General features: G+C 47.5%; 1 protein-coding gene and 1 long non-coding RNA gene across 4 annotated transcripts in view; one reads left to right on the forward strand and one right to left on the reverse strand.

Moving 5' to 3' along the window:
- CDK5RAP2 (CDK5 regulatory subunit associated protein 2) overlaps positions 1-14340 on the reverse strand; it is a 165866-nt gene extending 151526 nt beyond the window's left edge. For 2 of the 3 annotated variants that reach the window (XM_036022143.1, XM_036022142.1), the window contains exons 1-3: positions 8207-8406; positions 4283-4350; positions 1141-1208 (exon numbers count right to left, since the gene is read on the reverse strand). Coding sequence is in view for 2 of the 3 variants with exons in the window: in XM_036022142.1 (XP_035878035.1) it covers positions 1141-1158 (18 nt within the window). In the remaining variant the exon portion in view is untranslated. Of the gene's footprint in view, positions 1-1140; positions 1209-4282; positions 4351-8206; positions 8407-14007 lie in introns of those variants that run through there. The other variant, XM_036022141.1, reaches the window with a different exon arrangement.
- A 103-nt stretch (positions 14341-14443) lies between these two features.
- On the forward strand, positions 14444-24277 carry LOC118499790. Its single transcript, XR_004902325.1, has 3 exons — positions 14444-15078; positions 15834-16352; positions 23369-24277. It is a non-coding gene; the product is annotated as an uncharacterized LOC118499790 (long non-coding RNA).
- Positions 24278-24732: the final 455 nt, after the last annotated feature.

The raw sequence follows: 24732 nt of genomic DNA on the forward strand, positions 1-24732 counted from the left end.
CATTTAAGTAGCAGAGCACATGTTAATTATACACAATGTGAAGTAATCACATCTCACTCGTTTGCGGCCCCAGACCCCACAGCATAGATCAACTTGTACAGTTGGAATTATAACAGCTCAAAGCTCGGAAATTACTTGTTTCCATTAGAGATCTGACAAGTCATTTCTTCGATTGGTCACTGGTGGTTTGCAGATAACTATTAGCAGTAATGAGCATCCTAAATTAAAGCCAGAGACAGCACCGCTCCGCTTGGTAAAGACAACTGGGGGGAGAGAAGCACAACCGGGGGACGCCCTTCCCCCTGCGTCTCCGTCCTCCCTCTGATGAATAGCTCCCCTGTCCTGCACCGTGCAGATTCCATTTGGTTGCAAATGCAGAAGGGTCTAATTCCTCCCATGATAAATGAGAGTGTTGAACAGGTGACCTGTTGAAAAGATTTGGAACTGGGAAAATAACCTTATTTCCCTGCTATCTGCTGACCAGCGCCCTTCACGAACAAATGAAAGACATCGGGCGCGGAAGCCGCGTCTATCCCCCAGCCTTCCCTCCTGGGACGGTCACCGCAGGCCTGGGTCCAGGCTGCTCACGTTCCGCCGGACACTGGACAGCCAAAAGAGGAAGCCTGCAGAACGCCAGGAGTCGCCCCAATGTGGTGGGAAAAGTGATGGCTTTGGAGTCATTAAAAACGGGATTCGAGTCCCAGCTCTACCGCTGGAGCATCCTGTGATGCCTTATCTGTAAAACGGTGATAACACAAAATCCCTCACAGACCGGCAGCAGAGGTCAAAAGGGGACCATTAACAAGGTGCCTGACACAAGAAAGCCCTTGACAGACATGAGCTCCTCTCAACTGTGCAGTAAGGCCCTGTCCTCACATTCGGGACACAGAACACACCACCGTCCCCCAAGCTGGACACTGCGGACCCTGTTGGAACCCACAACCATCCCACGTCCTGACGCGCCAACTGTGCGGGGTGCATGAGCCACACGGAGAAGGACCACGAGACCTGGCGTTCCTGCAGACCCAGGCGTCATCCGGCTCAGACGCTCATCAAGAAGTGCGGCTCCCTCCTGGGCCTGCTTAGACAACGGCAGTGGACAAGGTTTTTCAGGGACAGAAACTTGGTTTCTCCACTTACATTTTCAAAGTCCTTCATGTTCCGGGCTCTGGTGGGAGACACTGTTTCTTCTGACACTTTTGGGAGCACTATAAAAAGGCAAAACAGACAGAACGTCACGGTATACAAATCGCCGGCATCTCCGTTAGGGAACAGAGCTCAGAGAAGAAAAAACATGAACACCGTCCACCACAGTATATTCTGCTCGTGCTTTCTGTCCATGGTGATTCACTGGTCTGAGTCCAGTGAAAGCTCTAACCCGTTAGATTTCAAATATTTACGAATTACTTAAACTAACCCCAAAGTAATGAGTATGCACCAGAGAATGAACCCAAAAAATGCACTAGGCATGTGGCAAAGCAAAACCTCCTAACATGTACTGCCTTACTGTCTGTCGTACTGTCTGTCGTAAAGGTGTTCTGCCGACCAGGTCAGCACTGTCACACGTCAGCAACTAAAACAAAGCATGTCTAACTGACCTGGTATCAGGGGTCACAAAACTGTCAAGAGGACACTAGACAACAAACATTTTGGGTTTTGCAGGCCGTATATGAAGCCTAAAATCTTTTACAATATAGTAACACTAACTCTTCTGTTGAAACACAAAAATAGCCACAGACAATTCATAAATAAACAAAGAAGCTCTGCTCCGATAAAAGCTTATTTTCCGAAGCAGGCAGTGGGTCGGAAGCTGCCGATCGCTGCTATGGAATGATTAAAGACTTCGCCAAAATCCAAATTTCCCCACGGCTTCTTTAATTGAACATTTATTGCTTCCCTACTCTGTGCCAAGCACCGTGCTAGGCACTGGGGAGACAGTGAGAGAGACACGGATCCGGGGCCCAAGAGGTCCCCACTCCAGTGGGCAAGACAGAGACGGACAGGAGCTGTCCCGCCCAGAAGGGGCCTGGCACTTCCCAGCTGGCGAGTAAGTGCGTGCTGGGCGAATGAAAGCCCTCTCTCAACAGACATGCGTGGAGGGCCTCTTCTCTGCCAGGCATCCTTCTAGATGCGGCTGTATCAGGAAACAAAACAAGCAAATAGAGCTGACACTCTAGAAGCAGAAATAGACAATAAACAAAATCATAGGGCAATTCATAACATATTACAATGGGATCAATGCGATGGAGAAAAACCAAGTGGACAAGGAGAAGAAATACCAAGGCTGGGGTAAGGAATGCCATCTCACATAAGCTGGCTACACTAAGCAAGGTCTCGCTAAGAAGGGGACTCCTGGGCAGCAGCCCGAGGTGGGAGCACAGCTCGTGGGCCCGAGGACCAGCCGTGATGCCAGTGGACTGAGAGGGCGAGAAGAGGAGGTGAGCGAAGTGCTGGGGGGCGGGGGGGGGGGGGCAGACTGCGGGTGGCCTCGCAGGCTCCTCCCCGAACTCCAAGGAGCCAACAGCGGATTCAGAGCCCGAGAGGAATGGGTCGGACTCAGTTTCTAGGGGCTCCCTCGGGGAGCTGAGGACAGACTGAAAGGCGCTCGGGAACCAGGAGATCAGTCAGGAGGGCACTGGGGTCCTCTAGGCCAGGGATCACAGTGGCTTAGACCAGGGTAGCACAGCGTGAGTCAGAATCGGCCTGGGAGTGGGCTAATTCTGGGTATTTTTTAAATAGCCAACGGAAGTCGATGAAATAAAATGAAATGAAATATATACATTTCAGAGAGGAAAGCAAGCCTAAGGCCGGTGGTGGAGAGCCCGGGAAGGCAGTGAGTTTCAAGCTAAGTCTGAAAGGGGCAGCGGGCAGACCAGGGGCAAAAGGCAAAGAACCACCCCCCCCTCCTTCGCAAAGGCCCGGAGCTGGGAACGGCAAGGTGCTCTGAGCCACTCAGCAGAAAAGAGGGTCAGGATCTGGGCGGGGGCGGACCGGGAGGAGCCCCGTGCGCCAGACTCAGGGCTCACAGGTCTGTGCTCCTGCTCCGCACACAGGCCACGCTCCGCTCCGGCACCTGTGTCTGTGTCCCTGTCCCTAGAATGAGGTTCCCCTCATTCTTCAAGTCTTGGCTCCAGTATCGGTTTCCCAGGAAACTCGTGCCTGACCCAGCTCCTCCGTCCACCAAGACAAATCTCCCTCTTCCTCCCTCTCACCACACCTGATGCGCCTTCACTCATTACATCCATCATATGATTTATCGTAATAATTCTCTAATCGTCTGTCCCCTCGGCCTGACTGTAACCTGTTCCAGGCTGAACCCCAGGACTTAGCCCAGAGCCTGGCACCACACGCACGTGCACGCGGCCTGCCGATTTTCTGCTTCTAACCGTCTGGGCAGGAAGGGCAGAAACAAGAACTGTTGGATTCTGTGTTACCAGGAAAAGTTAGCATATTCTGCAGGAAAACTGAAGGGCGGCCTATAAGCTGAAGTACTCTCCAGAAACAGACCTGGGACACTTACATGACCTGCTCTAAAAACCTCTTCCTTCTGCACATGTTTCATCAGTTTGGGGAAGATAATAAAACACAAGTCAAAATGTCTCTAAGATCACTCAACAAGTCAAATTATTAGCGCTTCCACAGATCCCTGCGCCAGCCTGCACATTTCTCAAAAACAAAGTTATGAAGGATGCAAAACAGAAAGTGTCCTCACAATCCAGCTCAACCCCAACGGACGGCTTATTTCCTCAGCACCGTCTCCTGGGGTCTAACCAGCTATTTGTCTGCACAGGGGAGGCCCATGTGGATTCCAATGCTGGGCCTCCGCCGGCGCGTGGAACCGGCAGCTTGCCAGGAGGGCCTTGGCACACCGAAGTTGTGCCAGCAACAGCCCTCCTCAGCCTCCGGCCACCAAGCAGTGGGGACCACCCGGTCTTCCATGCCTGACCTAGTCACCAAGCCCATGTCCTGCCTCCACGCAGTCACTCAGCTTAGCAAACACAGATTGAACCCCTACAAACTTGGTAGCGAGAAAAAACACTCATGAAATACAGCCTGGAGGACATCAGTTCCTCTAGGCCAGTGTCTGTGAGAGGAGGTGAGGAACACATCAATACGTACATAAAATCCTAAGCCCTACCATGGGCACCCTGCAGGCCAGGGTGGGCTCTGGGCCCCAGACACACTGGAGCCCCTCCCAGGCTCCAGGCCTCAGGGCCCCCACGGACTGGCATCTGTGTCCCTTGTTCTTAATTTAAAAAAGTGCCCAGCGTTGGGTACTTACCACCATTTCCCAAACCAGCAATGGGGCTGATGCCTTCCAGGTCATCTGGTAACTTGGGAACGAGGCCACTAAGAGAGAACACATGCGTAAGAGATGAGTGAGTGCTTGAACAACGGAGGCCGTTAAGACTGCCGAGACTGCGCACGACAGTCATCAGGCCGTGGCCGGCCAGGGGCACGCAGCTGAGCCACCTGGGAGGCAGCAGTGCAGAGGCTGAGAGCTCAGGCTTTGGGGCAGAGTCTGGCTCTAACACTTAATAGCTGAGTGACCTTCAGTAACGCCGGTCATCCATTCATTCCCCCATTCATTCCCTGACTCATACATCAAGCTGTATGCCATACATGTGGCAGATGCAGAGGCAGTGTGCCATGTAAGTGTCTGAGTCTCACTTTCTTCACCTGTTACATGGGAATACCACTCTCTAACTGTAAAGGTTAAATGAGTTAACGCACATAAACACAAAGCACATAGCAAACACTCACTAAGTGGCATCTATTGCCTTCGTCATTACTAATATTAATACACCTATCACAACCAAAAGCAAGCTTCCAAGAATCAGGCACCAATTCAGATGCTTTAAGACCATCAAACAAAAATGCAAAACTTACTGATCCAGGAAGTGTTACTATATGAAACACTGATGTAAGAATAGGTCCACTGAAGATCTGGAGACACTGTCAGAAAACTAAACCGTAGCAGGAGGGGTGGTTTAACACAAAAGACGCCACCCTGGATCTTACTCTAAGCTCTGCCACAAACCCCTGCAGGCTTTGCTGCCGTCATCTAGGAAAGGAGTGACTGACAAGTAAACAGGACACAAGTGCCCAGCAAGGTACCTGCATGCTGTGGGTGCCCCAGAAATGGAAGCAAAGCATCACTGTCAGCTGGAAACATACAGTGCCTTATCACTGACAAAGGGTTCACCAACATGAGACCATCCAACTCCCTGAGGGTCCACGCACTTTTCAAAGGAGGGTGCTAAGACCCAGATAATTCCAGTGGCCTATCCAGAGCTGCAGCGTAGTTCAGTAGAGAACCAAGTCCAGAATCCCAGCCTTTCGCATCTAATCCTCAATGATGTGCCCCTGTCCAAAGCTGTCAACTAGGAGTTGATGGAAGCTCAGCTTCACTTCCTGGCAATCTGCTCCTCCCACACTTCTAAATCTAAATCCATTCCGTTCTGAAGGCAGTTTTGCCTGGTCACCAAACTTAAAGTTGGCCTGCACCTCCATGATGAGTGCCAGGCAAAAAAAAATGGATATCGTAAAATTCCAGAATCGAGAGAATGATTACAAAAAATGTGTCTGCTATAAAGATAGCAAGAAAAAACTTACGTAGAATATGCCCTCAATTATAAAAGAAATACATTCAGCCCTGGCTGGCATAGCTCAGTGGATTGAATGTGGGCTGCAAACCAAAGCATCGCAGGTTCGATTCCCAGTCGGGGCACATGCCTGGGTTGCAGACCACAGCCCCCAGAAACCACACATCGATGTTTCTCTCACTCTCTCTTTCTCCCTCCCTTCACTCTCTAAAAATTAATTAATTAATTAATTAATTAATTAATTAAAAAAGAAAAAGAAAATTAGGAACTTTATAAAATAAAAAATATTTTTAAAAAAAGAGTTGGAAAATTAAAAAAAAAAATACATTCACACTAAAGTCACCTCTAGCCCTTCTTGGAAGTGAGGGGGGCTATAAATGAAGACAGGGGAAATATTTAAAATCATCTGTGGAAATGAGAGAGATTTTCCTCTTTTAATTTTCTATAATTCTCAATTTCCTCTAACAGGCATTACTAGGACAAATGCCATTTTCCCAACTGAGTTTTCTTAAAGATTAAAATCAAGTTCAATCACCACCTTGTACAGATGCACACACCAGGTCCCTGGTCAAGCTGAGCCTGCAGTCCAGTCTCTACACTCCCAACCGGGGTTTCCCCCCACCACAGCCACCAAATGACTCCCACTGGCTGAATGGCCCATCAGTTACTCAAGCCAAGATCGATCACCGTTGAAAACTACCTGGTGGGCACAGCCAAAGAGTCTGGTCTTTGATAAGTTTCCTACAGGCAAACATAGAAGTATGAAAAATGACATTTGATTTCCCAACTCTTAGAAGAAACCACTATGTAACAGAAATTCCCGTCTGGTTCCTGCCAAGTTTCCACTTGGGCTTTACCTACCCACTTTTTTCCCCTGAAATTTATTTTTTTAATTTAATCTTTATTGTATTTTTTCCGTTACCATTTAATCCCCTTACACACCCCCGCCCCCATCAATCACCACCCTGTTGTCCATGCCCATGAGTCCTTTTTCCTTTTTCCTCAGTCCCTCCACCCCCTAACCACACGCCCACCACTGTCATCTGCTCTCTCTGAGCCTGTCTCTGTTTTGCTTGTTAGTTCAGTTTGTTCATTAGACTCCACACAGCAGTGAAATCATAAGGTATTTGTCTTTGACTGGCTTATTTCACTTAGCATAATGTTCTCCAGGTCCATCCATAAGGTCACAAAAAGTAAAATTTTTTTTATGGCCAAGTAGTATTCCATTGTGTAAATGTCCCATAGTTGTTTTATCCATTGTCTATTCATTTTTGACGATCTATAACCATCTGCTGATGGACACCTTATCTACCCACTTTTAAAATGCTATGACTCTGTCATCTGCACGCTCCAGTCAGTCCCAGGCACCCCTCCAGCTCGAAGTAGCTCCCTCTTCCCATGCTCATCACTCATTTTTAGCCTGAGAACTAAGGCTGGGGATTCAGGAAGCCTCACAAGATAGCACAACTACACAAGCAAAACAAGAGGACTTCGATATGGTTTTTATCATGGTGCGGACAGGAGAGACTAAGGCCCAGAAAGGGGAAGGAACTCACTTGCTCAAAATCACAAAGCAGCAGTGGCAAAGCTAGAGACCAAATCCAGCTAAATCCAGCACAGTCACAACAAGCCTACCCTGCAGGCACCGCACTCAGGACAGCACAGGACAGGGCAGGGCAGGCTGCCTCCCATTTAAGCCTCGCCACAGCCCTTCTGTGGTAGGTGGCAGCTTTCAACGTTGCCATTTTTTTTTAATGAGGAAGCAGAGGCCAAGAAAAGTTAATGAGCTGCAAAAGGCACACTGGCTGGATTTCAAACTCCATGTTCTTAACCTCTACCCGACCCTGGCACCCCTAACCCCTACCTCAAGGGGGCCATGGCCAGGTCCGAATGAATGCAGGCAGAGGGTTTCCAGTGCTCACTGGCCATAGCGCAGGGCCACCGAGACTGCTGTCTGTCCACTGTTGGTTGAGTGAACCAATGGGCACTCACCCGAGCTTCACCACCTCACCCTCCTGTCTTGCCCTCTGGCCACCCATTGGGAGTGATCTCCCTCCGGGTCTGCACGTGCAGCAACAACTGTCCATCCACACCACAGAGCCGATAAGGCCTAGGCATTTCATTGGTTCAGGGCCACAACAGCCATGGAGGGGTCTAGGCATCACTTTCAGGAAACAACTACACCAACTAGTACACTGTAGTGTGCCTCTCAACATTCGCCATTCTATGTTATTGGCCCTTGGAGAAGAAATGTGCAAAGACCAGAATGCAGAGAAGCCTCAAGCTCTCTTTGGCTCCTCCACACTCCCACCTCAGCCCCTCCCGAGAGGCGACCACTGCTGTCGGCAAGACCCGTGTCCTTCCAGACCTCTGTGTTCGCACAGACCGAGACACGATTTTATTCTGTGGCTTAAAAACAAGTCAATGCAATCAAACTCTATAAGTCATTCTGCAGCATCTTTCCTTCACTGAACGCATCCTAGAGGTATTTTCATGACGGTACGAATGGGTCTCCCTCAGCAGTTTTAACTCCCACACAGCATTCTAAAGCACCCTTTCCCAAAACGATCGCCCACGACCCACAGAAGAAAACATATTACCCTTCACTCTTGAGATGTTTTCTATTCTGCTCTACTCCATTTTACAAAATCCTGATTGCAAACCGCGGAATCGGATTTCGTGAGCGGCTGCGGGTCGCAGTCTGAACTACAGATGCTGTTGAAAGGTCTGCATTTACACAATCCGCTGGTGGTGATTCAACTGGCGTCCAAGTTTTCCTTCTGCAAACAACGCTGTGCAAACATCCTCATACAGCTCTCCTGGTGCACATGCGTGAGCACTGCTCGTGGCCAGACAACAAGTGGAACTACTGGACCAAAACATATTCCAATTTTTTTAATAGGCAAAGGATTTGAAAATATACAAATGGCTAATAAGCACACGAAAAAATGCTCAACATCATTCGTCATCAGGGAAACACAAACCAAAACCACAGTGAGACACCATGCCATACCTCCTGGATGGCTACAGTAAAAAAGACAGACTGTTAATAACGAGTGTTGGTGAGGGTGTGGAGAAATAACAGCCCTCATACACGGCTGACCAGAGCGTAAAATGGGGCAGCCACTCTGGAAAAGAGCTCATTCCTCAAAACGTTCAATATAGTGTTACCACAGGACCCAGCAATTCCACTCCCAAGTTTACATGTAGACAGAAATGAAAACATATGTCCACATAAAAGCTCGCATACAAATAAATGTTCATAACAATGTTACTCCTGACAGCCAGAACAGCAGAAACCACACAGATGTCACAAACCGATGAATGGACGGACACAGGTGGCCCGTGCGCACACTGGACCACCGTCAGCCACAGAAAGGAATGAGGCACCGACAAAGGCTGTGACGTGGGTCCCCCTCACAAGGACAACACGCCGAGAGGGCCCGTGTACACGGGACATCCAGGACAGGAAACTCCACAGGCGGAAAGTAGACTGTGTGGTTGTCCAGGACTGAGGTGGGGAGCGGGGAGGAATGGGGCGTGTGATGAGCTGAATGGTGGGCGCCCCCAAAATGCATGCCAAAACCCTCCCCTCCTATGTGAGGGGATTAGGAGCAGATGAGGCCATGAAGGGGAGCCCTCCCTCCTGAACGGGATGAGTGCCCTTGCAAGGGACGGGAGAGCTTGCTTCCTCTCTCCACTCTCTTCCACGTGAGGACACAAGGAAAAGTCAGCAGTCTCCAGCCCGGATAAGGGTCTCACCAGAACCTGACCATGCTGCACCCTGATCTTGGACTTCCAACCTCTGGAACAATGAGAAATAAATTTCTGCTGTCTGCTAAGTCACACAGTCTGTGGTTTGTTTGTTTGTTTCTTTGTTACAGCAGCCCAAGCTGACTAAGACAGGGAGCAACTGCTAATGGGCATATTTTGGGGATGATGAAAATATTCTAAAATTAAATTATGGTGATGGTTGCACAACTGTAAAAATACTGAAAAATCACTAAATAATTTTAAATGGATGAACTTTACGGCACATAAGCTGTATTTCAATAAAGCTATTAAAAACCCCACAGGCACGTTTTTAAAGTTAACAGATGCCACACTGTGTTCCACAAAGACTGTGCCAGCTGACACTCTATCTGCACAAGTTCCGTGACTACAAAGCAGCACTTCACTACGAAACACGGGACTTACACAGTATTTGTCTTTTCAGACAGAGACTGAGCAAAATTGATGCATTCAACAAGTATTTGTTGAGCCTCTACTATGTCCCAGACATGGTCCTGGATCTAAAGACACAGTGGGCCACAAGCCAGGCGCGCCCCCGCCTTCCGAATTCACACGGGTGAGGGCGGCAGTGCCCCCCCCCACCTCACAGTCTCGCGGCACCCCGATCCCAGGTCAGCCGTCACCGGAAATTCCATCCCACCAGCCCCTTTCTCAACCTCCTTCTACAAAAGTCCATGACGGCACCTTTGGACTGCTAGAGAACCAACTGTGTACAAACTTTTAGGCAAGTACAAACTTATCAGAAAACATTTCTTTTTTTGGTCTGCCCCTACGCAGACAGCAAGCCCTTAGTGACCACGTAAAGGAGGGACCTTCAGATGAACAAGCTGGGCCCAGGTCTCAGGAAGCTCCCAGTCAGGGACAGGCAGAACCCTGGGCGAGAAACCAAAGCGATGGGCCCGGGGTGGCGGGCCCAGAGGAAACCGTGCACCCAGGTGGCAATACAAGAAAAACAGCCAACACGGAATGCACTCCCGGTAGCTGCCAGGCTACATACAGTTTCCATTCATCTACACAGACACCCAGATAGAATAGATATGATCAGCTAACAGCTACACAGATAAAATCACCAAAGAGAAACTGAGGCTCAGAAGGGTTAAGTAAATTACTCAAGCAAGACACTAATAACTGGCTGAAGTGGGATTGAGATCCAGTCATCCGAGTACAAAGCCCAGGCTCTTTTGACACCCCCGGGCCGGGGCTTACTACGGGGCCTCAGAGTAGGTAGGTGAGGTTCCTGGGGCCAGGATTTGGGCCTAAATCTCACCGGGCGGGAGCACTTCAGGGCACCCACGGGTGATAAGGTTTAGACACAATGACGTACACTAACCTAATTAATTCAGCAACAGCCTAAGAACAAACTGGACTCCAGCTCAGTCTCTAAAACTGGGGCTCGGAAACCACCAAGCAGAGGAGTGCTCACGTTGGCAGAGGAGGAGGTGGTTTTATTCCATGGGCTTTTCTCTTCCACTGTGACACCTACTGGAGAACCTATCTCTCCGGATATTGCTGCCAGTCTTTACGGGCCAGTTCAAGTACCAGCAGCTCTGTAAAGTCCTCCCAGAATCCTCTCAGAATAGGTCAGAAGGCAGGACGGGGTACCGAGAGCCAGGCTTTGGAGTCAGGAGGCCTGGACTAAACCCTGGCTCGATCGTGCGCTTTCTGTGGATCCCAGACCTGCTCACTTCCCATCTCTGAGCCACAGTGTCCTGACCTGCACAAAGGGGGTGATAGTGTCAAAAGATAGCTGTTAAGCCCTGGCTGGCGTAGCTCAGTGGATTGAGCACGGGCTGCGAACCAAAGTGTCGCAGGTTCAATTCCCAGTCAGGGTACATGCCCGGGTTGCAGGCCATGACCCCCAGCAACCACACATTGATGTTTCTCTCTCTCTCTCTTCCTCCCTCCCTTCCCTCTCTAAAAATAAATAAAATCTTAAAAAAAAAAAAAAAGATAGCTGTTTATTCAGTGACTTACAAATAGTTACTGAGCCCCACTTCTGAGCCAGATACCAGGTCAGGAACCAGGGTTACAACGATGATCAAAACACAGCCCCTGCTCTCAAACAGGTCAGAGTCTAATCTGGGAGCTGTGAACAGCACACCTGCGCTGTCCAGGTCAGCAGCCATCAGCCACAGCCACAGGGAGCTACGGAGCACCCGGTTCGGTTAATCCACGCTGAGAAGTACGGCAAGAGGAAAATACATACCGGACTTCAGAGACTCGATACGGTTTAAAAAAAAAAGAATGCAAAATAATTTATTATTAATAATTGTTGTGGTTTACAAGTTAGAATGATAATACATGGAAATATTAAATTAAATAGGTTATTAAAGTTAATTTCACCTGTTTCTTTTTATTTTTTAATTTGGCTACTAGGAAATTTTAAATTACATATGAGACTCAAGTTCTATTTCTGCTGGACAGCGCTGGCTGGTCAGTGAAACTCAGTGAGGTGAGGAAGGCCTGAGGCAGGGTCAGTGACGGATGGGGGGATGGGGCAGCTGGAGGAGTACAGAGGGCCCGGGTTGGGGCATGTCAGTGAAGTCTTCCTCACCGTGACATCTAAACTGAGACCTGAAAAACAACAGGCATTAATAAGGCAAAGGGGTGTAGTGAGGGCCGTCTGGGCAGCAAGACCAGCGAGGGCACAGGCTGAGCAGTGAGAATAAAACAAGACAAACTCGTTCACAACAAAGAGTTGGGCGGCCAGGCAGAGCGAGAGCCTGGGGAGGAGACAGGGGAGGGACAGGGAGGCCAAGGGAGGCGATGAGGTAGACGGGGCCAGCTTAGGAAGGACCTGGAAGCCGTGTTAAAGCGTTTCATACTGAGCGGAGAAAGGAGCCAGGGAGGGTCTGGAGCAGGTGAGAGTCATTGCCAGGAACATCCACAGCCCCTGGGTCCTGCAAAGTCCAGAAGTGGAGGGAAGGGAGAATACCTGGTGACCTGCTGAGTTGCTACCCTGGGTCAGACACTGGGCTTAACCTGTTTACACTTACCCACTTTACAGATGATGAAAACTGGGCTCAGAGGGTAAGTGACTTATCCAAGGTCACAAGACTGTTGCGTGACAGCACTTGGATGGAAACCCAGCTAGGTCTGGCCAACTGGCACTGAGAGGAGAAAAGCACTCTGAGAGATAAGGGACTTTATCACCCAGATTGCTTTGGTAATGGTAATGAGAACCATGAACACACAAAGCAGCAAACTGATGATCAGATTTACATTCTAAAAAGAATTTACTAGTCCAAATGACAACATATGGCAATAGTGCATTAATATTAGAGATGTGAAAGGAAAAAAAGAGGACAATCTGGGTGAGAGGTCATACCACAATATACGGGGCAGCGGCAGTGAGATAAAAAGTCAGGATGAACTACTACAGGACCCAATCAGGCAGGAGCTGCAAAGGGCCTTGCTCTGCCTTGTACACAGTAGATTCGGAATAAACAAAGTAGCTCTTTGTCCAGGTTTGCTCAGTATAGGACTTGTTTCTGCCTGCGGTCCAGGCATAAGTATTGACTGTGTCCATTTCACTCTTCAGGGCGTCCTGGTTTGCACAACAAATAATACGGTTACCCTTTCAGTTAGGGTCTGTTGTTCAGGAGCAGCAGCCTGTCCCTAGTAGACCTGGACAAACACTACACGGTCTCAGCCAGGCTCTCCTCCGCATCCTTCTACCCACGCTACCCATGCTGTCCAGGAGTCCTGGACACCCAAAGGACCCCAGCCCTGGAGCCATGCAAGGCTCTGTCAGGCCATCCCATCAGCAGAGACCCTGGCCCCACCAGCAATGTGGACTCCGAAAGCCTCTTGGAACAGGTCCATTGGGAGGCCACTCCTGCTCACTATTCCCTAACTTATATTACTATTGATGATGATATGATGATGATGATGATGGTGACAGCAACACAACCATTTTTTAGGCACTGATTATGTGCCAGGCACTACACTTGCCAAGCAAATGGCTGGACAAGCATCTTCTCCTTTAATTCTTACCCCAACTCTGTTGGGTGGCTTTTCCACCAGCCCCATTTCACAGGCGAGAAAGTAAGTTAAGTCATTCTACAAAAGTCACACAGCTAGTTAGTTTAAAGGTCTGGATCTGAATCCAAACCTGTTCAACTCCAGCTAAGGTTCTTAATCACTGTGGTCCATTGCCCGTCTCATAGCCACTATGTGACCCCCATACGCAGTCTGGACAGAGCAACTACACTCCCCATACTGAAAGCAAACCCCGAAACCAGAATGAACCATCAAGTACCCTCACGGTCCTGACCCTCAACCAGCTCCCACTAATGGTCACACGCCAAGAGGTCCCCCTCTTCCAGCTCTTTTAGAAAATCCCTTACCTGTCCCTCACATCCTCTTCAAAGAATGTCCCAAAACAGGAAAGGCGAGTGTGGTGCGAGTCAGGACCCCCAGCCCTCCACACTCTGTATCAGCTGGCGGGTTCCCAAAAAGACCCTCCGCTAAAAATCCCAACCCGCACACCTGCCTCTGTCCGGAAACCCTCAAACACCCTCAAGAACCCCAATTCTCCGTTGGAGCGAACTACCATCAGCCATAACCCCGTGCTCGTTACCACGAACCCCCCAAACCCGGGCCACACCTGCAGCCGCTGAGCGTCCCGGGGAGGGTGACGTCCTCTTCCAACACCGAGTCCATCACGGACACAGAGGAGGTGGTGGCATTAGTGTGGGTGGTGCAGGCACCACTGGATCCCCCTGCGGTGGCGACCCGCCCGACTTTCCAGGTCCCCGCCCCCTCCAATGCAGCTCCTGTTGGAACTCTGGCGGCGCCGCTGGAATTCAAACCGCAGCCGCCGCCATCTTTCCCGGCGCTTCTTCCTACGGAAACGAGGCGGGGTCATTGAGACGTTTGGAGTGAAGCCGGCAGGCCGGGACCCGAAGCCAGGCTGGGATGCGCGGGTAGGGCGCCATCTTAACTAAGGGCAGGACACCCGCCCTTGGGCCAGCGAGGCTAAGGAAAGACAGTCTAGTGGCCATATTTGGTGAGGGCAGTCAAGCCGAGGCAGGGAAGGCTCCATCTTTGTTGAGGGCTAAGGCTGGCCATGGTCCGTTATTTTAAGCGGGAGTTTGGGGGTCCGGCCACTTACGGACCCTCAGAGTTCATAAATTGCTCGATGCTTTCCAGGATAATGACCACGAACACTACAGTCTATTCTTCCAAAAGACTTGCTTCGCTTTGACTTGAAATTCACCAGATAATCCTATGCTGTCTCCCTTTAGAAAAATCCTTACCTGTAGAACCCCAACTCCAGTAGTAATTTGCACACTTAATTTAAAACAAGCTCATTCCTATGAGCCAAGTGGTCAGCAACACTTACTCGCCAGACTCTCCTAGTGATTCTTTTTTACCTTTAGGTCTCAAATGCACTTAACATCAGTAAACTGAGGCCGGGAGAGACAAAACGACTCTCCCGAAGTCATGCACAGTAAGCCTGTGAACTGGAGGCAGGTCTGGGGCGCCAGCCAGCAGCGTCGCGACTCCGCAAAGTCCCGCTGCCTTTCCTAAAGCACAGAGCCATCACCAAACATCTGGATAACTGGGGCAGAGCTTGGCCAGAGGACCCAGACTTCGTCTCCCCATCTCAAGGTTGCTCTACCGTCCTCTACAGGGTGTCAGAAGAGTCCTGCATGAAAATAACTTGAAAAGATGGGTAAGTGGGTTGATGGTGACTTTTCCTCTAAGCATATACAAGTCCACCCTCGGTCTCAGTTTTTTCATTCTTCAATTTAAGTGTTACTTTCCAAAAGAGGCCTTCTCTAATCCTCTAACCTAAATCAAGCCCTTTCTTGTTTTTCCTCTGTGGCTCTTACCACATTCTGCTAGTATAGGTGTGTGTGTGTGTGTGTGTTTGGTTGTTTGTTTTTAATGTAGGCCTCTTGGAAGCTCCATGAGAACAGAGACTGTATTCTGAATTGTTTGCTGTTACATCCCCAACACATATCAGTGCCTGCCACCCAACAGGTCTTTAAAAATATATATTGAATGATTCAATCAATCTGGAAAATGGGGCTAAAACCTATCCTGCAAGGATGTGAGGATGACCTGAGATACCTGTAATAGTTCAGTCAAAGAGTTATCCCAGCCCTGGCTGGCGTAGCTCAGTGGATTGAGCGCGGGCTACAAGCCAAAGCATCGCAGGTTCGATTCCCAGTCAGGGCACATGCCTGGGTTGCAGGCCACAGCCCCCCCAGCAAGCACACATTGATGTTTCTCTCTCTCTCTCTTTCTCCCTCCCTTCCCTCTCTAAAAATAAATAAATAAAATCTTTAAAAATATGTGCAATTTGATTTAAAAAAAAAGAGTTATCCCATATTCACACTCTCTCTCCCCTCTGTGTGTGTGTGTGTCCCTGTGTTCTTGAAGCCTATAAAACTTGCCCCGTGCCTGTCCCTCTTCCTTTTCCAGATCTTCAACCACCCCCAGAATCAGCAATAAAATAACACCCTGAAAGACAGAGTGGGCAGGAACCTGTTGGCTCCAGGGAAGGCGCAGTGCTTGAAGCCCAGGAGCCAACAGTTCTTGACAGTGCTAACTGCAGCCGGTGAGATGAGTGTGTCCAAAAGTAGGGAGCTGCTTCTGCCACTGACTCTCTGGGATGTTTGGCCAACCACTCCTCTGCGCTGGGCCTCAGTTTCTACATCTGTAAAATAAGAGGGTCGGACTGGATGGATATCTCAGGACCTCACAGCTCTGAAGGCTATTTCTTAGTGGGGTTTTTTTTTTCAATGCTACTGATGCACAGCCAACTCTATGCTGATGAGGGAGGCTGGGTTACAAATCATCACTTCTCAAATGAAGGAACTAACTTTCCATCCAGCGGATGAAACCCTTGAGCAAGGAAACAAGGAAGAAGTCTTACCTTCCGGAGTAGGTCTACTAGTACCCCCATGTCACTTACAGATGAGGATACTGAGGCCGAAAGAGGTAAAAATGACTTTCCCAAGTTCTCACAGCTGGTAAGTGGCAGAGCTGGGATTTGAGCTCCGGTCTCTCTAAACTCCAAAGTACTAGTTGTTTCAGGCAGCCTGTCTTCCCTGCTTGTTTCTTTTTCTCCACTTTAGAATTTACAGTGAAGAGATGATATCTACATCCAGACAAGGGTATTTCATGGGCGTGTTCAGCAGACTCCTTGGGCAACTGCTTCGAGGTGGCCCTGAGGCGAATCTTAATGAGGACAGCCTAATGGCCGGCCCGGGAGTCTAGGCACCTGAATGCTGGCGCCAAGAGCCCTCTCACATCCTGTGACCTGCAGCCTCTTCCCCTCGCCTCTCCTTGGTTTTCCCACGTGTAAAGCAGGGCAGACAATGCTGAGCTCACACAGCAGCATTATCTAATTAGATACTTTGGAAACTATAAAGAAATAAGAGCCTGTGAGGCATTCTCTCTATAATTAATCCAGTGCCCCTTTTCAAAAAATTGGATCCTGTGCTAAACCCTTTAGCGACCCTGAGAACTGAAAATAGAATCCATCGTACAAAGGATAGGCTATTTGGGAAGTTGTTTTTCCTGTTTTCATGGTCAGGGACAAAGCCCTTTGCCCCATCTCTGTCTCACCACGGCCTTTCTTTCTGCCAAGCCTAGCAGTGACGTCACTCTCACCAGCTGTCTGGGCTATCTGGCGCCATCTCTTTGACAGCAGCCACCCCGCCACAAAGCTGGCATTATTATTTCCTTAGGCAAGGTCATATCCAATGGCTGTGAGGAAGTCGCTCGCAGCCAGATGTTTCTCATTAGGGTACAACCCTCCTGAAGTCTTAGCAGTTCAGTTATCTCATCAAGACACATGGGCTGCCACCACTAGCAGCAGGAATACCTTTTAATAGGATAAATACGCACAGATTGCTACTTTGCATTATTTCATGTTATCCTCGTGGCTCTGGGAAGTGGATTAGAATTGTTGCCCTGCTCTACAAATGAGGAAACTGAGGCTCAGAGGGAGGAGAGATTGGCCAAAGGCCACCTTTTCCCTTCCTCTCTTTTTTGACTTTTCATTTACAAAGAACTGCAGGCAGAAAAAAAAAAGTTGCGAAAAATTCCCTGTATTGTCGTCACCCAGCGTCCTAAAATATTAACACCTTACATAACCATAGCACAATTGGCAAAAATAAGAAATCACACTGATACAGTATGATCTACTACAGACCTTGCTGGAATGTAATGAGTTTTCCCATCGGTGCCCCTTTCCCGCCCCACTGCATGTAGTGGTCCTGTCTCCTTACAGTCCGCTAATTGGTGACAGGCCCTTTGTCTTTGTCTCTTTCTTTCATGACAGTGACACTTTACAAAAGTTCTTGCCAGTTATTTGATGGAATGTTTCTTAGTTTGTGTCCATGTGGTGTTTCCTTATGGTTCCATGGAGATTATGCTCTTTGGGCAAGAATAACACAAAAGCGATGCTGTGCCTTTCTCGGGTTATCAGGAGGCAGATGATGTTAAGATGTCTCACTAATTGGTGGTATTAGCTCTAATCTCTTGACTAAGGTGGTATCTGCCAAGATTCTTCCTGATAAAATTACTATTTTCCTATAATTAATAAGAGTCTTGGGGGTGACAGTTGAGACTATGTAAATGTCTTGTCTTGAATCAAACTTTCACCCACTAATTTTATCATCTATTGGAAATTCTTACCCAAAACAATTACTACAATGGTGTTCCCCAGTTGGTGATTTCCAATTTTTATCATGCCTTCTATATTTATTCGTTGGAATTCTAATATAAGGAAGAGATTTCTCTTCTCCCCCATTTATTCAGTCGTTTATTTCAATCCACATGAACTTGTGGATATTTGCTTTATTCTATGGGTTATAATCTATTACTACCATGATTTCTTGTGTTATACATTTGTCCTAGATTTGGCCAAGTCGCTCTCTGAATACATAGATGTGTCAAGGTTCAACGCCAGGCCTGCCTGGTCTCAAGGTCAGCACCTCTTCTAGCACACCACCCCCACCCCTGCTCTGAAAAACTCTCCCCAGCAGGCCTTGCCCAGTTCCCAGGGAGTGCCCGCAGTCTCCTCCACTGCATCTGGTGACTAAGCCAGTGCTGCCTTCTAGGCCCAACACCTAGCCCCAGGCTATGCACTTAATAGGGCTCAAGGCCAGTTTGTTGAATTAACTCAAAGCCCTGACTTTTCTCAAGATGGGGAGAGGAGTGAGAAATGTCCCCTATCAAAGGGAACAACATGAGTATTATTGGGCTAGACGGGGTCACTTAGATTGGGCGTCAGCACGGTGTCATCTTAGACCTGCCAGGCTACCTTTCTGGGCTTACTTTCTTATCTGTAAACTCACTGGATGGCGACATCGATGCCCCTTCACCACACGTTCTGTGTGCCACACACTGTGTTAGGGCTTGACAGTCCATCCTCACAAGAGCCCTATAAAACAGGGACCAATCTTGCTCCACTTGACAACTGACAAACGGAGGCTCAGAGAGGACAGGGATTTGCCTGGCCACACAGCAGCTAAGTGGTGGAGCTGGGAGTTGAACCCAGATTTCAATCCAGTGCCCTTGTTCTTCATCACCACGCCATAGTGCCTTTCACTGAGCCACTGCTACCCTGCCTTCAGTAAGCTGGTCAAACTGCACATAAGTAGTTATAAATCAATGTAAAACATCTTAAATACTTGTTATAAAAAAATAACAGTAAGACTCCAGGGGCACACAGAGGAGAGACTGAGTCAATCTGACTGAGGGGTTGGGGAAGGTGTTTGAGAGGCAAGATCTGTGTCCTGCAGAGGCCGGACGGAAACCTGCACAGGCCAGGTGGGCACCGGCGCCTCACTTTTTAAGGCCAGCGGAAGTAAAATAAAATCCCTGTTTAATGTAACGCCATTTACAAAGCCCGTGTCACATTCTTCATCCCTCAATGGTCTCTCACAATTCAGAGACGAGTTCCGTCATGGGTGAGGAAACGGAAGCTCAAGAGGAATGAACTGATTTTTTTCAAAACCATACAGCTATTTAGTGACAGAGAATAAAATGTGGGCCTCAATTACTTAATCCCCCAAATCTGGCAACTCTGAACTTCTTAAAACTTATAGAAGGTCTGGATACATTCCAAATCAAGATCTCCCTGCCCAGCCCTGGTTGGGGAGCTCAATTAGCTCAGGCATCATCCTGATACTCCAAGGTTGCGGGTTTGATCCCTGGTCAGGGCACATACAAGAATCAACCAAAGAATGCATAAATAAGTGGAACAACAAATCCCTCTCTCTCTCTCTTCCTCTCTCTCTCTCTCTCTCTCTCTCTCTCTCTCATCAGTAAAAATGGAAAATGATCTCATTGCCTAAATCGATCATCCACAGTACCATGGCCAGATCCCCATGCTTCTAAACGCAGAGGCTGAATATGAGAGAGTCAATTCATTGGGGAAACTCTCCCGGGGTATCAGGAAGAGCTTTTCAGCACCCTTCCCAGCTGCACATTTAAATATGTAAACCAACAGTAGCTGTAGGCAAAGAAAGGTAATTGAATTAATCAACTCTCTGGACCTTTTGTAGATTTAAAAAAAAAAGCATCAATGTCTTGATTATGACTTTCAGGAGAGTAGTCAAGTTGCCTTTCGTCAGTTCCTAGGGAAGGACCACAAGGAAGAGGCAGCAGCACCTACTTCCTCAAAGGGATGGATGGGAGGCTCTTTGCCCTTGCGTGTGCCTTCCCCTCTGTGTGGCAGGCCACCAGCGCGCAGCACAGGTTGTGCCCTGCGTGAGAACGCCCGGCCAGAGGATGGGCGGAGGCTGAAGTCCAGTCCATGCTCTGCTTCCCAAGCCGAGTGTGTTCCAAAGAGGGGGAATATTTTTCTAACTCACCCAAAGGAACTCTGTGCTAGTGGTTCTTACAGACTATAAGAGTAGCTTTCCTTCCCCCTTTCTCCCTAATTTCCAGAGTTCCCCCAACCATGGTTTCAGAGAAAATTCTGGGACCCTGTCTGGATAGCTGCCCAACCTCTGGACGTCCAGAACACCCCGGGATTATCTCTTATTGCACTCACCCAGCTCTCTAACTGTTAACTCCACTGTCTCCACTTTTGGGCTATGAGCTTCTTGAGAGCAGGACTTTTAAATCAACTTCATTGAGATGTAATTTACATACAGTACAATGCATCCATTTTAAGTATGCATTCTGATGAGTCTGGGTGAATTTATCTATCCATGTAAACACCACCACAATCAAAACATAGAACAGTGGTCTCCAGAGAACCTTCCAGGACAATGGAAATATTCTAAATCGGCACTATCCAGTAGAGTTGAACCCTGGAGATGTGATTGAGGAACTGAATTTTTAAAAAATTTTATCTTAATTAAATTTAAATAGCCATATGAGGCTAGTGTCTACTGTACCGGCACAGATACGAAACATGCCCACGACCCCACACGTTTCCTTGTGACCCGGTCCCAGGCAGTCCGCCTTCCACCTGAGCAAACCACCGACCTCCTTTCGGTCATCAAAGACTGATCTTGTCTAGAGTCTCACACACCTGGAATCATCCAGTGGGTGTGCACTTCGGTGTCTGGCTTCTTGTGAGAGCAGGACCTTTTCACTCTGTATCCTAGGCTCTCTATTACAGTGCCTGGCAGATGCTAGGTGTTTAAAACATGTTGGTGAAAGAAGGAACTAATCCATCTTAATCGGAACTAATGATCCTATCCCACACACTCTTCCCTCCCCACCTAGTAGAATACAAGAGGAAACGGCCCCTCACAGGGAACATTTAAGTCCATCTCCTAGAGGTACCCGTAGAAAACCTGAGACCTCAGCGGGTTCAGCAGCCCGTCCCAGTTTCCTCTGTAAATGGGTGAGAGCCCAGACTACGGCCTCAGTGTGCAGGCCCGTGCTCGCCTCGCCTCACAGCACAGAGGTCCCCCTTGTCCTCAGGCAGCTCGTTCAAGGCCCCCCAGGGGATGCCTGAAACCAGAGAGCGTACCAAACTCTATATGTACTATTTTTTCTATACATACATATACACCTAATGTATGCACAGTAAGAGATGAACAACAATAGTAATAAAACAACAATTACAGCGGTGGGCAAAAGTAGGTTTACAGTCGAAATACAAATAAATGGTATAATAATAAATAATAATACAAGAATAAACTTTTTCACAGCCTCACAACTGTAAACGGACATTTGCCAGCTCCCTGTATGATAAAATACTGTAACAGAAGATGTGAATATTCCCTCTCTCTGTTGCTGGCTCTCTCTCACAACCGAGGCGGGTACTAAGGACTAGCGGGCAGAAACATTTCCAACGAGGATGTGCTGGACAAAGGGCTAATTCACATCTAGGGCGGGACAGAGCAGTGTGGTATGTGATTTCATCACTACTCAGAACAGCACAGCATTTAACACTCATGAATTGTTTATTTCTGGAATATTCCATTTAATATTTTCATGCTACAGTCGACCGCAGGTAACCGAAACCACAGATGAGGGGGCACTGCTGTGCCCACTCCCCACCCACTCCCCCTAGGCAGACATGGCAACTCTCGTGACACCCTCAGGACCACAGGAATCCTACGAGATGCCATGCTGCCCAGCCCGGCCTCCTGTGGTTGCCATGCAGCCTCAGGCTGCCCCTGAACACACCGAAGCAGCAGCAGTTCAACTTAGAAGTGTATCTCATTTCATTCCAAATGTACCTAAAACTTAGGAGTGGCCTTATTCCAATACTTGTCAGAAAACAAGCCCCCTGGTACCTGATCCAATTCTCCACTCACAGCATTTTTCTAAAGCTTTTATTGAAGATCTCGTAAATAAAAGGCAGAGTAGAAAGGAATTATCCTTCATGTAGACGTGGCATGTGCCGGGGTGCTTCACATATAAGATTTCATCTATCCTCAGTGCAACCCTAAGAGGTCGGCACCGTGATTCCGTTACAGAGATGGGCAGTAGGTAGCACTAGGAGCCACGCATTAACTCGCACACGGTCTTGCGGTCATAAAGCCCGCACTGGAATCCGTATCCCTCTGTTTCCAAAGCTGATGCTCTCTGTACTGCAAGCGAGTGTTTTTTAGAGCTCAAAGAAGTTTTCTTTCTGTTACTCCAGGATGCACCCTGTAATTAGATAGTAATAGCGAAGTAATCTGTGCCGTGGGTTGCTGGGAAACTCAGCTCAGTTACTTAGGTGCCAATTGCTGATGTAACCTGTAGCCCGGGGTTGCTGGTGAACTTCTGCCTCCCGTTTGCTGTACTTAACTGATACTTTAACCCTTAATTAAATGCTTTAATGGTCTATTTTAATACAACAAGGTTTAATACAACAACAGATTATAAGTCGACAAAGTTAATTCTGTACCCAGGACCAATACCTGACACCATTGCTGCCTTTTCATTTTTACTATAGGAAATTCAAAACCTCACTGTTGTCAAACTCTGACCCTTGCTGCAGAATTGGAAGGTCTCTCCATTTCACAAGATTCCTTTGGGGATTAATGGCCCGTTGGAGTCTATACAATTTGCTTAATTACCCCAAAATAATTATCTCGACGAAACAATCTTAATAGACAACCATTAGTGTCTTTATCCTTGTCTGGAAGAATCTCATCTCTTGGTAAAAAAATAGCTTCTTAAAACGAAGCTAGATCATCCCTGAGCTATGGTGATAAAAGATAACAATAGCCCGTTTAGAAAACGTTTGGGGGAAATTGTAAAGCTGAACTATAGCCTGTTGGCTCTGAAGCTACTGAAAATAAAGGCAGGAAGGGGAGGGCGCCAAAAGTATCCGCATAGCAGACTTCCTACCCCGTCAGCACATGCCACAGAGTTTGAGGCTATGCGAGATCCAGTCTGGGCGCGATCTCCCTGCACTGGAGGAATGAGCTTCATCAGCACCATTCCACAGAGGGAAGTTTTATGCTGCTTGTTCCTAGGGTCGCTCAAAAACATCCCTACTCACAAGTGACCTTGGTGCTGCCCAGTGTATTTGTTTTCTGTGTTAGGATTGCTCTAATTCACAGCCTGAAAATGGCAGTACGTGTCTTTGCGACACTTACCAGTGAAAAACTACCATACAGCATGCTCAGTCACTCATTCATTTCATAATATGTATTGAGCTCTTTTAGGTACCGGGGCCTCTGCTTGGCCATGGGATGAAAGATGAACAGTCCCAGCCCTCAAACTGGACAGATAACGTAATAGTAGAGGGTCTCTTTTCCTCCCCCTGCTTCTTCCTCATCTTTTCTTCTTCGTCATCATCTTTATCATGAATGAATGTTGGATTTTTTTCCTGCATATACCGACCTGATTATCATATGATTTTTCTTTTTCAATCTGTGTGCATTATGTTGATTGATTTTCAAATACTACACCAATCTTTCATTCATGGGATAAACCCCAGATGGTCATGAAGTACTATCTTTTTTATATGTTGTTATATTTAATTAGCTTAATTTTCTAATATATCCTATTATTGGGTGACTGTTCTATGTCAATTAAGTCAAGTTGGTGACAATGTTGTTCAAGTGTTCTGTTTTTACTAATCTTCTGTCTCCTTGTTCTATACATTATTTAGAGGGGGTTGCAGTCTCCAGCTATAATTGTGGATTGGCCTGTTTCTCTTTTCAGTACTAACAATTTTTGCTTCACGTATTTTGAAGCTCTTACTAAGTGCATAAACATTCATGATTGCTGTATCCTCCTGATGAATTTTTTTTACCATTATGAAATAAAGGTAGTGGATTTGTTTTATTTAGTATAGATATCACCAAGTTATGGTGTTTCCTTCCAAACATTTTCTATATTTTCCAACATAGTTGAAATCATGTTTTATCTACCAGTTTATATCTTATTAAAAATTTTCACTATGAAATGTCATCTATATACCAAAGTATATGTGTGTGTATAAACGCAGAGAGTTTTTTAAAAAATGCAATGGCCATGGCCAGGTGGCTCAGTTGGTTGGAGCATCATCCTGTGCACCAAAAGGTTGTGGGTTCCATCCCCGGTCAGGGCACATATGGGAGGCAGCCAGTCGATGTTCCTCCCTCACATTGATGTTTCTCTCACACATGCCTTAGAAAGTGCAGCACCGATACCTTTGGAGTCATTTACGCATCACACTCTTCCTTCCAAAAAAGTTATCTTTGCTTTTGTATTAGTCATTCCCTTATTTTTCTTTAGTTTCCCCACATATGTATGTGCTTTTAAATAACATATTCCATTTCCCATTTTTGACCGTTACATAAAAGAAATTATATTGTATATATTCTTTGACTTGTTTTACTCAACATTATGTTTTTGAGATTCATCTGTATTGATATATACAGTTGTAATTCATTCATTTTTTGACTACTGCATAAAATCA

Source organism: Phyllostomus discolor, chromosome 3, assembly GCF_004126475.2.
Source record: "Phyllostomus discolor isolate MPI-MPIP mPhyDis1 chromosome 3, mPhyDis1.pri.v3, whole genome shotgun sequence".
NCBI lineage: Eukaryota > Metazoa > Chordata > Mammalia > Chiroptera > Phyllostomidae > Phyllostomus > Phyllostomus discolor.